At 40.4% G+C, this 13,271-nt stretch overlaps 1 protein-coding gene across 5 annotated transcripts in view; it reads left to right on the top strand.

Moving 5' to 3' along the window:
* The window catches only part of LOC119797413 (serine/threonine-protein kinase BRSK2-like), a 49,014-nt gene that overhangs the window by 26,022 nt on the left and 9,721 nt on the right, over window positions 1-13,271 (top strand). The window contains exons 9-18 of one of the 5 annotated variants that reach the window (XM_038306474.1): window positions 1,256-1,287; window positions 2,933-3,097; window positions 3,837-3,934; window positions 5,644-5,800; window positions 5,933-5,993; window positions 8,045-8,648; window positions 8,931-8,979; window positions 11,561-11,684; window positions 11,781-11,882; window positions 12,020-12,128. In XM_038306474.1, the coding sequence (XP_038162402.1) occupies window positions 1,256-1,287; window positions 2,933-3,097; window positions 3,837-3,934; window positions 5,644-5,800; window positions 5,933-5,993; window positions 8,045-8,648; window positions 8,931-8,979; window positions 11,561-11,684; window positions 11,781-11,882; window positions 12,020-12,128 (1,501 nt within the window). Of the gene's footprint in view, window positions 1-1,255; window positions 1,288-2,932; window positions 3,098-3,836; window positions 3,935-5,640; window positions 5,801-5,932; window positions 5,994-8,044; window positions 8,649-8,930; window positions 8,980-11,560; window positions 11,685-11,780; window positions 11,883-12,019; window positions 12,129-13,271 lie in introns of all 5 variants that reach the window. The other 4 variants (XM_038306475.1, XM_038306473.1, XM_038306476.1 and 1 more) reach the window with 4 other exon arrangements.

Here is a 13,271-nt window from a genome sequence, read left to right as displayed (position 1 = left end):
GAAGTCACTTTGAAGAGAGAAAGTAGAGATAACATAAAGTTTGGGGTTAGACAAACAAATCATGGAGGATTGGAGAATAGATAAAGAATAATGCAGAGAGCGAAGTGGTCTTCATGTTCTCCAGCAGTCTAAGCTTATAGTAGCGTAACCATAGAGATAGCTCAGGATAACCTGAGCCACTCTAACTATCTTTAAGCTCAAAAAGGAAAGTTTTAAGCCTTGCCTTAAAAGTAGACAGGGTGTCTGCCTCGTGGACATTAACTTGTTCTTGGTTAAACAGGAGAGGGGCCTAATAACAAAAAGATCAGCCACCTCTTCTACTTTTAGAAATTCTAGGAACCACTAGTAAACCTGCAGATTGAGAGCAAAGTGCTCTGCTAGGAACATAAGGGATGATCAGATCTCTGAATTTTGTTATTTTAAGGGCTTTATATATTTTATATATATTAAATTCTATTCTGGATTTAACAGGAAGGATTTGAGGGGAAGCTCAAGTAGGAGAAATATGATCTCTCTGTCTGTAATTTTCATCAGAACTCTGTCTGCAGCATAAATTTTAAACTAAAGGATAACATTTTCACTTGGGTTGATTCTTCATGCATGCTTAAGGGGAAGAAGCAGTTTTAATCATGTGTTTCACAGGAGCCTTTAAATAAATAAAAAAACAGAGAGACAAACATCTGGTTACACATGCAGCGCAGATTTAATCAAAGCTGTGAGTTGGTCTGATGAGCCGTTGATTAATGGAGCCTGAAACCAGGTCAGATGGTGTCTCTCCGCCTCTGTCTGTTGCGCTGCATTTCTACAGAAGCCACATTGGATTCTCAGCGATTCCCACTGCAAACGCTGTGGACCAGTTAGGAAATAGGGATCTTTGATGGGCAAATGCATTCTTTCTCTCGACCTACAGACAAAGCAGATGCTCCATCACTCCAACCAACAGATATGCTGTGCAGCACTGATGCCATGGTTTCCACAGTGTGTAGTTCTACTGCAGAGTGTCTAAAGTACGAGGGGATGTAGGACAGCGGCAGAAAAAACTTTTCTGGTGTGGAAGGTCATGCAAACTTAAAAGGAGGAACAGACTACTGTTAGCTGATAGCCAGGCCAATGTATCCATGGGAACCTGCTATGAAAGAGGAATTTGCTGACTAATGTTATGTTTAATGTCATCTGAACCTGAACTGATCTACAGTGCATTAAAAGCAATGGGTTTTGTCAGCATTCTAACATTAATAAATTTTTTTTCTTACAGCTTGAAGCAATACAAAAACACACCTGGTATCTGTGAGTACATTGTTATTGCTTTTCTGTTTTTCCTCCTTTATTTCAATCACTTCATTTTAAAGGATCCTTAAGAACAAAGAATGGTCTCAGGACCCAAACTAGGTTCAAATACAAACATTTAAAAAGCAAAACAGAAATATTATAATAGTAATAAAAACAGTATCACCAACCAATGTCTTCAGTCTGGTCTATTTCTAAGTGATGTTTTAATGTCTTTAAAAAATTAAATATGCTTTTCTTATTACCATTTTTAATGTCTTATGTCTGTAGAGCAGGCATCCCCAAAGTCGGTCTTCCAGGGCCGCTGTCCTGCAGGTTTAAGAGGTTTCCCGAGACACTGCTGCTCCATGAGATCAAAGGATTATGACCCCGACTTTGGGGTTTGGTTGGTTTCAGGTTTTAGGCTTGTCTGTTTTAATCTTTAAAAAAGACTGACTAACTAAACCATGTTTAATTGAAGGCTAACACTTCTCTCTTCATAAGTCCTTGAGGAGAGAAGAGCAGCTAACCATGGTGATATGGTGAAAATGGAACAAACATGGATTCAACCATTTTCACTTTAGAGGAAAAAGGTGTCCAAAGCTAGCCTCGTGAGACCATCCTGATCTCGTGAGCTTTCCATGTTACACTCGCAAATCAGTCTAGAGACTCTCCGTCAAAGAAAATTTGGACCCGTTCACCAAACGAACGTCCAATCAGCGTTGGCTTTGAGGCAGGTTGAGGTGTGACGCAACGAGAAGAGCGACAGTTCAGTCTAAAGAACATGGCGGCTTCAGCCGATGAAACTAGCGTTAGCGTGGCTATCGAGCAAGTTTTATCGTAATTACAGAGTATTTCTTCACTGAAAGAAGAGCAAAACACTGCTCTGGAGGCTTTTCTCTGAGGAAAAGATGTTTTTGCTCTTCTCCCGACTGGTTTCGGCAAGAGTAGCCTGGCTTGTGGTTGTGTTTTCGTCGTTGCTCTGTTAGAACGTGATATGCTTCGTTGATCTGATTGGTTTATTTGGCCCGTCTATCACCAACATAGGACAATCAGCTAACCAGTATTTTCGCCCCTTCCCAAAATTACTTCAACGGAAGGTTTCCAGATGGATATGCGGAGCAAATCCATCTGGAGGAGTCAGGTTAGTCCAAAGCAGCGTCTTTGACAATTGTGATAATTAAGTTAGGATTTTTGAAGCACTCAATGTGAGCAGATGATGGGGGGTAATTAAGAAAAGTCTGGGAACCACTGGCTTTTAATCAGGGTTTCATTAATCAAAGGTAATAATGTATGTAAACCATTTGAATTTTATCGTCTTTATTTTCATTGTCTTAAAATCAGTCAGACTTTCTGAAAATATTTGTACTTGCTTATTATTTAGGCAGCTAAATATGAGGATTTAACAATGAAATAACCATTAATTCCCTTAAAATAAATTAATTAGACATTATCCATTTTAAATAATTAAGTAATTTCTTTCTTTCTTTAAATGTATATTATTTTGTACCTGCACATTGTCCTATCTGCCTAAGGAAAAATACACTTATTTCCAGAAAAAACGGGCTTACTTAGATTGAATTTTTTGTATGTTCTTCTTTGCTATCATTAAAACATACAGGCCATTCTTTTTTTAAACGTTCTGTTGTTGCCTTATTCCTTCCAGGGGGGGTCGTAACGAGCCCTACCCGGAGCAGCCTCCTCCTCGCCGGGTGTGTGTGAAGAGGATCCTGTCACTCTCAGAGCTGGACCCAGATGTCCTGGAAAGCATGTACTCTTTAGGCTGCTTTAGAGACCGAGTCAAACTCACACAGGACCTTACAAGTGAGGAGTGAGTACAGGAAACCCCCTCAGCTTCTCCGTTCTGGTTTACTGCATTGTCTAATCTAGGATACAAACCTGTAGGTTGAGAAAAAGCCCTTATTTTATCCTTTTTTCTAACTTTGTTTGTACAGATGTTTGTACAAACACCCTCTTGTCTCTCCATCCTTTAATGTTTCCTGTTTTGGATGTAAATTTTAATTTTATTCTGAAAGCTGAAAATCTCTGTAGGCTGTGAATCTTGCTGTTAAGGGTGTCCCAACATCACTTTTTTCATTTCTGATACCCTAAGATAACTGCAGCTTTGAGTATGAGGGGTATCACTATTGACCCGATACGATATCAGCACCAATCATGCATGCTTTTATTATTTATTGTGTAGTAACTGTAGCATGTTTAACTTCTACGGACCAGTAAATGGTGCACCATGGTTAGCAATGGTAAATATTAGCTGATGTTGACAAAAGGTTACTAATGCTAACTTTTGGTTAGCTTTTGGTTTGGGGGAGTGTTGGCCTAGCGGGTTAGAGCAGAGCTCTTGTGCTCTGAGAAGGTTGGAAGTCCCAAGTTCTACATTAATATTATCATTTAAGAGCTAAACATAAAAGACAACAAACATTAAACCCATTTATTGGATCTAGAAATACAACCATGGGGCTTTAGGTAAATGAAAATCAGCCATCAATTTTTTCTTTCTATATGGGTGCAATCCCACCAATCGGTTCTTGTTTTGCTTCCTCTGTTTGAAGGGAGAACCAGGAGAAAATGATTTACTACCTTCTTCTGGATAGAAAAGAGCGATACCCAAGCTATGAAGATGAGGACCTGCCTCCTAGAAATGACCTTGGTAAGAGAAGTTCTCCTTTAGTCCAGTTGTGATCGGTTAGGAAACACTATGCGTTCGGGAGGAGGAAGAGTCTTTGAAGGGAGTCCTCTGAGCACACTTTTTTTCATACTATTGCTTTTCATTTCTGACTATGTCCTATATGTCCATCCTGACCTGTGTCCTCAACAAAATGTTCATGATGGTCACATCATGACAGCTAAGTGTATTGATTCATAATACTGAATGAGAAGAAGGACAGCACCAGGGCCGGGCCTCTCGCGTCAAGGCCGGCGTCCAGGTTGGTCTGCACTTAAGGGGGGCGAAGGTGGTCTGACTGCCTGCCACTGTTATAGATATAACAGAGAGGATGTAATACATGTAATACAGGCTGTAATAAATATGCTTTACCAGTAGGTGGAAACATGTTGGCATTATCCTGAGCATGGCTTAAGCACTGCTTGTCATGATGTTTTTAAGAAATCTAACCCAAATGCAGGAAACCACTCAGAGAACCAGAGTAAAAGTTTAACAGGCTTATTGAAATATTCAATAGGGTGATCCAGGGTAACTCAGAGAGCTGGTGAACCGGAACTGGAAGTGAGAAGGGAAGTTCAGAGGTAAATTCAAGGTCCGTGGGAATTTTGAACAACGTCTTGCAAAAATCAGGGATGAATGGGACTCACGTTAGCAGAAAAAGGTTCTCTTCTCAGAATCCAGTCGGTGTGGGTTTATCCAGAGATTGGGGGGCTCGTTGGAGGGTGGACAGGTTTTTGGTTTGGTTGGTTCCTTGAGGAGCTATGCAGCGGACTGCTACTTAGATTTCCAGAAGAAGTTGAACGGGTCGTGTGGAGATTAATCCCCTGCTCAGTGTAAAGCTCAAAACAATCCTTCCAGGGGGAGAAGGCCAAAAATCCAGTTTGCAGGATGACTTCCTGCCGAAAAGGCAAAGACAAAAACAAGGTTAGAACTCAGAGAGACAGACTCAGTTTGACTCAACTGGCAAACACTCTGGCGACAAGGTAGTGGCAGTCCACCGCTTAAGAGTCCTCAGTAATGAGCACAACCAGCTGCAGGTGTGTGGGAGGACCAATGAGAATAGGGCGCCACCTGGTGATGGAGGGGGAAAACACAAACACAGCCCACACACACTGGATTCCTAACAGTGCTGGGCTAAAGAGTCTTCCAGATAGATAGCTTGTGTAACCTGAAATGTTCACACATTTACCTTCAACTCCTCCTTGGAAAGGTCTGAGCCTTTAGTTTCCACCGATGCCAGCCTAGGGGGTGGGGCTAAAAATGAATACCACTACTGCATTACCACCGCAGAGTCACACACATTTCAGATGGAATTTTAAATCTCCTGTTATTTGTTTACACAGCTGTAAAACAAAAAGTATTTGTGAAAAAAATATTTTAAAAAATTTTAAAGCCCCATTTGAAAGGGGTGTGGATGAAACACCATGTGACTGTGTTTTGGCCAGTGTCTATAAATAGATAAACATCAGCTGGTGTCAGCTTGGCCGCTTGGCTTAAGCGGTTAGGGGGACATGTTTGCGGGTACTTTTGATGCAGTCACAGATCAATAAAATACAAACTCCTTGAGATTCCATCCAACATATCAAGTAGTCAAAGTTTTTGAGAACCTTGACATTCCTCTGTGTATCCCTACTTTGAATAAATATACCAAATCAGAAAATTCTAATTCCATTTCTGTGTTGTTGGTATTGTTGTCCAAGACCCACCCAGGAAGCGTGTGGATTCCCCGATGTTGACGCGTCACAGTCGTTGTCGTCCGGAGAGAAAGAGCTTGGAGGTCCTTAGTGTCACAGATCAAGGATCTCCTACCCCGCCTCGCAGGGCTCTGGACACCAACGCTCACAGCCAGAGGTACCAACTTACTTCTCCTCATCACTTCGATCGGAACAGAACCTTGGGCGTACTACAGCCCACAGAACAGGTTTTAGTTGTTTCATGTAAAGAGCTTCTTACGTCACTCACTCTGACTTACATTTTCTAAAGGTCTCGTTCAGTCAGCGGGGCGTCCACAGGTCTGTCCTCTAGTCCTCTCAGCAGTCCCAGGGTAAGAACTTTAAATTACTCTGCTCTCCTGATCAATGTTAAAATTTACTTTACATCTTCAAAGAGCTTCACAGTTTCTAACTAAGGGATCCAACCGTTACCAGTTTTGTTAATTTGTTGCAGTCTAAAAAGCCATAAATACATTTAATGTAATGGTGCATTAATTCAATTCAGTTTATTTATATAGCGCTAATTCGCCAACACGTCATCTCAAATCACTTGCCAATTCAACCAGATCATACTGTCAAATTGATTCAAAGTTTTCCTTCTAAGGAAAACCAGTTGATTGCAATGACTCATTGACTTGAAGACAATCCCTCACAATAAGCATGCTAGTAGCAACAGTGGAGAGAAAAAACTCAATTTTAACAGGAAGAAACCTCCAGTTGAACCAGGCTTAGTGTGAGCGGCCATCTGCTGAGGTTGACTGGGGTTCAAGTAGACAGAAGCAGAGATACAAAAGGCAACTGTAAAAGGCGGCCCTATCCAGGAAACACACAGCCAGGCAGACGAGCTCAGAGGATGAAGAGAGCACATGCAGCCGTTTACAACATATTACAGTAAAGATGTTTAGCACTACTTTATTGGGTTTCTATAATATTTACGACACAATCAACAAATGGAAGACAAGTCCCAGTTCAATACGGATATGGGATATTAGTCCTATACCAGCAAAACATAAAGCCTTTTCTAATATGCCACACTACAAAATGAGTTATAAACGTATGTATGATGTGTGCTGATATCGAGTCAATATCGGTATCGGTCAATACTTAAATATCATTATCATATTGGAACTGAAAACGTAGTATCAGGACATCCCTGTCCAGGAGCACAGTGTTTTAGCCCAGTTTGAAGAAAGCTGATTGACTGACTTAACATCTCCTCAGCAACTTGCACTGTTTCTATCAGTCGCCAGCTGTGAAGCCTTTCCTGGGGGATAAGGTGGTTGGGTCCTGAAAGGCCGAACGTATCAGTGGCAGATCATTTTAAATGGTAACACCCACGCAGTTGATAAAGCACGACCCACAATCAGTTAGTTTCCTCTGTATTAACCTTTATAGGGCACCTAGCGAAATACTTTGAAAATCTAAATTTCAACCAATAGTGTTATTGGAATCCAGGACACCTTATTACCTTTGTAAAATAAAAAAATATGGATATTTTGATGGCAAAAATGTATGTCAATGTAATAACAAGAAACGCCAACTTGCCCAAATATATTAAGAAAAATAACAAAAGTGCTTCTATATGAAATTAATTGAAAAAGACTGAGAGTGAAAGAAACACATTTTTTTCTTTTTTGGTACAACATAAGCTCAGAGGCATTAATGCTGATACAGGCACTTACATTTTTTAGTTCATAAACCTAAATATAAATATTAACTAGGCTTATTATCTTTTTAACTTCCTTTTTAGCTTTTCAATTAGCTTTTAAACTTTTTTTCTTGACTTGATAAATTTTTTTTAATTAATTTACAGTAGGTAATATATCATTCAAGGGCTTATCTAATTAGTCAAATACCAAAATAAGATGTTCAGCCATGTAGTATCTTTGCTGAATGGCTGGATATAGATCTTGTGCTTCTAGACCTTACTGAGGGACGGCAGTTATTTGGGTTTGAGCTTGAACTATAATAATGGTTTAATGTTTGAATGGTAAAAATGTATTAATGAATGTATTAATAACTATACCTTTCATGTTTTTACCTTCAGCGTTACTATATAAATGTCGGATTTGTTGTCTAGAAAAAATTTTCTGTGACCTTTGCCTTAGTAATGCTTCTCAGTCTGTTTGTCCTGGTCATTTTCCAGCTCCCTATCACATTTTCATTTCAGACGTATCATGCCGTTCATGTCTCTAAATGGATGAAAGGGGTCTTACATGATTGGAGTGCAGAAAAAGAGTGTGCAGATCCATTCCATTATGTGCATCTAATCAAGTCTGGTTGATATTTTCTGTCCCTGAATCATATTTCATGACCATTGCTTCCTGTCTCATCTGCCCACATCCCTTTCCCTCCTTTTTTCGCATCTTTTTCTGTCTATCAGAGTCCAGTTTTCACCTTTAGCCAGTCAGAAGTCACCTCCACCTCTTCTTCCTCCAAAGACCCCGGAGCAGGAAGTGCCACAACTCCTCGGCCCACCCGTCCATCGCCTGACCCAAAAACCCAGACCTTACCCTCCAAGGGTCCCACTGACCGGCCCCAGCTCCACTCCATGAAGTCCCTTCCTCTGAAAACACCACGCTCTCCTTCCCCGTCCCCGTCCCCTATCCCCTCCCCACGGTTCTTCAACTTCCCCTCCCCTTCCATCTTCAGGTCCAAGAACGTCCACTCGTCCTCTAACTCATCTGCCACCCCTTCCCCTGTGTCACAGGTCACACCGCAGGGCTCGCCTCTACCCACCCCACTCGGCACGCCCGTGCACCAAATCCAACACCCTTCCTCCACCACCCCTACCTCCTCCTCCTCTTCGTCCTCTTCCTCCAGAGTGGACGGAGCGGGTGGCGCCTCGCTGTCACTGACTCCGCCCTCCAGTCCGGGAGGGAGTGGCAATCTGGCCGCCTCGAGCTCCACCCACTGGAGGACGAGGCTTAACTCCTTTAAAAACAACCTGCTGGGCTCTCCACGCTTCCATCGACGCAAACTGCAAGGTGAGCGAGGTTCTGAAGAAAATCTGTGCACCAGCTAAAAGCTGACACCATTTCAAATCCATCAGGGTGAGCTTCAGATTAGCAGTTGAGTCTAAAGAATCTCTAGTCCAAACGCTTCCTGCCAGAGAAGAATCTCGGTCTTCAGCCCGCAGCTGTGTTGAGTAATGCTGCTGCTGTGATAAGCTGTAATTAGAGCAATTAAATTAGAGTCTGTCATCAAGAATTACTGTATGAGCCTTATCTTCTCTAACCTCATCCTGTCTCTCTCTGCCTGTTTTGTAGTTCCTACATCAGAGGATATGTCCAGTTTGACTCCAGAATCCAGTCCAGAGTAAGGACACATGTTGGATTAACATATTTTTATAAGCATAGTTTTTCTCAGCTGTGAACAGTTTTATTCTTTTTGTTGTTGAAACAATTAGAACACAGATTTTTTTTTTTTATAATTCCCTTATTTGAGATTGCAAAGTTTATAGATAATTAGGGCTGCAACTAATGTTTAGTTCGCTAATCAATTAATCTGTGGATTATTTTTTTTATTAATTAATAAATAATAAGCAAAAAGTTCCTTTAAAGCTTTTTTACAGAATTAACCCAGGTAACACTAAAGCTTTTCCACTTGTGAAGTTCTGGATAGAGCAGAGCGACGAAAAAAATTTTTTTAATCTTAGATGTCTCATTCGGTGGAGGGCGGACAGGATTTACCCAGAATGCGGTTGTTTGTAGAAGAACGGAGACACTGACTGCCACTCAGATTTCCTGCGATAGTTGAACGGAACGTTGTGCAAATGAATCCCTTGCTCAGTGTGAAGCTCAAACGTTTCCTCGGGGAAAAGTGGATCCAAACCTCCGGTTTGTATCCTCAGCTCAGTTTGAAGCTCAGTTGATCCTTCCAGGGAGAGAAGGTCCAAAAAATCCAGTTTGCAGGATGACTTCCTGCCGAGAGCCAAAGACAAAAAACAATGTTAAGACTCAGGTTGACAAAAACTCAGTTTGACTCAGCAAAACTCAGCTTGGCTAGAGTACCCAAAACTGGCAAACACTCTGGCGTCGAGGTAGTGGCAGTCAGCAGCTAAAGAACACTCTGTTGATGAGGTAACCCCTCGCAGGTGTGTGAGGAGGAGAATCAGAACCAGGCGCCGCCTGGTGGAGGAAGGAAGACAAAGAAACAATAACACAGACCTCACAGACTGGAGTCCTAACAAAATGCAAAATAATTTTTTTTTTGTAGTGTAGACTGTACACTCCAGTTAACGATTAATCGTTGACTAAATTAGTTGACAATTATTTCAAAAATCGATTAATCACGATTAATCTGAATAATTTTTTTCAGCCCCATTGAAAATATAATTTCACTTTTTTAACCCTTAATTAATCATACAGACAGTCTAATAATAACATTGCTTGTTGATATTAATTGGCAGCTTTTACATTTTTAGCAACATTATCTTGTACTTCTATCATGACTGTTTCAGTGGCTGCCATCATGATATGAAACTTTCAAGCTCACTACAGTATAGAGAAATACTCTACTATGGTGGCATGGAAGCAACATTTTCAAAGGCACAGCAGGCTATTTAACAACAGAGAAATATAGAATATTACAAAATGACAGAATTATTACAGTAAACATTTAGTTAATATCCTTTATGGAAATCAGAGCCTTTGAATAATTTGTGATGTTGTTTTATTTAAAATTTTTATATCAGTTTATTCATATAGCTCCAATTTACAGCACTTTTCATTTCAATATAGACAGTTTAATTGGATTATCCAGACAGATTTTGTCTCTACAGCAATCCCCCACACCAAGCATGCAAGCTGGAGCTGATTGTATATTTTACCTTATAGCTGATTAGCTGATGTGAATCTGTTTTGTTGCATCCATCTGAGCAACGGCTAATGATAGCAAAATGATACACGACTGACTTTAGATACTCAGCAGCATAGTTCTTTAACAGCTGTAAGGTAAACTCTCGTGACGATTGAAGCTTTATTAATTAATTACATTGGGCTCATTGCTGTTAGATTGTTGCTTAAAATTACTGTTACTCCCAGTAGTGATGAATGATACTCGTTTTAATATAACGTTTGTATATCTATGCTGATTTTTCTCCATACTTGCTGATTTAATTTTCTTGCTGCTACAAGCTGAAAACCTGGAGGCAGGACTCTATGTGTGACTTTATGTGGATACTACCTGCAGTGGCGGAGACAGAATTTTTTCATAGAGGTAGCCAAGCAGAGACTAATGTGCATCCAGGGGTGACCAAAAATTGATGGTCACCAAAACCAGTTTAGAGTCAACTGATCAAAACCTCCATATTTAACAAATAAATCAATAAAGACAGACTAATGAATCTACACACCTATTTATACATGAATTTTGTCTAAATTGGTTGTAGTTTTGCACAATATACACATTGAATGAGTCACAGACACACAAAACGTTCTCTTCGTCCCCATAAAGTACAAAACCTAGCAGTGGGTGGGAAGTATATTGTCAATATACTAGCAACTGAAAATCAAGTTAGTTTTAACACTCCATTTGAGAGTATTACTGCTGCCACCCTCTGTTTTAGAAATGAACTGCTTCTTTTGGAGTTTGTAAAGTATGTCTCATTAGGAACAATAAATCAGCTGTTTGAGTGGCCATAGAAGTGGACATTGATTGGCCAGGGGTTGCCATGGCCCCCTTCTAGACTACCTTCCACTTTTCATGTATATGTTTTCTTTTCTAAAGATGCCTATTCCTCGTTTTTCTTCATGTTTTTTATTTTACTATTATGGTTTCCAGATTGTACAACAAATAAAATGGTGTATTTAGTAGTTTAATTTGCATAGATCCTTTTAAATGGGTTGTACATTTTTAAAGGACATGGTTGTAATGGTGTTTTTCTACGTGTTTCTAGGCTGGCGAAGAGGTCGTGGTTTGGTAACTTCATCAGTCTTGAAAAGGAGGAGCAGATCTTTGTGCTGATCAGAGACAAGCCGCTCAGCTCCATCAAGGCAGACATCGTTCATGCCTTTCTTTCTGTGAGTGCAGCCAGGCCTCAGCTTGGAGCATTGCTTTAGTCTTTACCTTTGCTCTCTCTAGAGGCACTGATTTAAGACTCTCTGTCACTTCCCCAGATCCCCTCCCTCAGCCATAGCGTCGTGTCTCAGAATAGTTTCCGGGCCGAATACAAGTCCTCCAGTGGCCCCTCTGTCTTCCAGAAACCTGTCAAGTTCCAGGTAATATTTTTCTGACACTTTCTTTTCAGCCAGTGAACAAAAAAAAAAAAAAAAAAAACTGGTCAAATGTAGATTTTGAAACTTTGTAATCTCAAATTTATGAATAAAGCTCAGGTTGTTTTCCCCTTATTTTGCAGGTGGATATCGCTTTTTCTGAGGGAGGAAGGGAACGTGAGAGGGAACGAGCAGAAAGAGAAGGACGAAGAGAGATGGGCATCTACAGCGTCACCTTCACACTACTAGCAGGTAAGCAGCTGAAAGAGGAAGGCCCTGTTCAGACCTGTTATTATTGACGACCTCTTAATTTCATTTAGTAGTGGATCGCTGAAGGAACAAGAGTTTATCTCTTTAAATCCAAGAGGAATGGTGCTTTTGAAAGATTTACCCCGAGAAACCTTCTGAGGTTTTCCTTTTAAGAACCAGTGTGCTACTAATGGAATTTATTCTATATAACCAAGAGACACTGAAGTAATGCACTGTTTGCAAAAGTATTTATATCCCAATATTTTTTTATATATAAATTCTTTCTATTTTTTTGTTTTGCAGCCAGAGTTCCCACTATGTTACTGTAATTTCATGCAATAGACCAGAGGTCAGAGATTAGTGGACCAGGGTCCGGATCCGGACCCTCCTGCTTGCTCTCGACCCGACTGCTGAAAGAAACTGTGAACTGGTAGAAAGAAAAGTGAAATGGTGTGCTCAAAGATGACCCGGCATATTTTGAGTATGTTTGACTCAGCCTGCTGCTGATTCTCCATCATGAACATAATTAAAAATAAAAATGGATCCAGCCTCAAAATGAGCACCTTGATCTGTGCTTGAGAATGGCTTTGTCTCCATTCAAACAAGGTTTAAAGCCTTGCAGGGCAGCATAAAGCCTGCTGCTCTGTTAAACCATAAAATCCCAGTAATCAGAATCAGAAATACTTAAATAATCCCAGGGAGAAATTAATTTCGTTAAATTACCCCATCTGTAATAGAGTGACTATTGGACCAGTTTGATATAACACAATTTCATATAATTAGGGGGTCCCCGCTCCATCTCGACATCAGTTTGGGGGTCCTTGGCCTGGAAAACGTTGAAGACCCCTGAATTGTGAAATTAGTTGTCATAATTATGAGATATTATGTCATATTTAGGAGATCAGGAGGGACAGTCAATGCTGAGCTACGCTACATGAAACATGAACAATGAGCGGGTTGTCAAATTTAATATGCTTTTATTTTCTTTTAGGTATATGACACTGAGAGTTTCCTCAATGTGGATGGAATTAGTTTTTGTTTTCAGCATTGCGCAGTGAATCCTTAGAATTTTTAAGACAAAAAAGCCCACTTTACTCTTACCTGCTAGAAATTGCACTGTTCCAGCAGGAGGAATTAAACCAGCAT

This window comes from Cyprinodon tularosa, unplaced genomic scaffold (assembly GCF_016077235.1).
Source record: "Cyprinodon tularosa strain WSP-4 unplaced genomic scaffold, ASM1607723v1 ctg582, whole genome shotgun sequence".
Lineage (NCBI taxonomy): Eukaryota > Metazoa > Chordata > Actinopteri > Cyprinodontiformes > Cyprinodontidae > Cyprinodon > Cyprinodon tularosa.
This window is presented reverse-complemented; position numbering and strand designations above follow the sequence as displayed.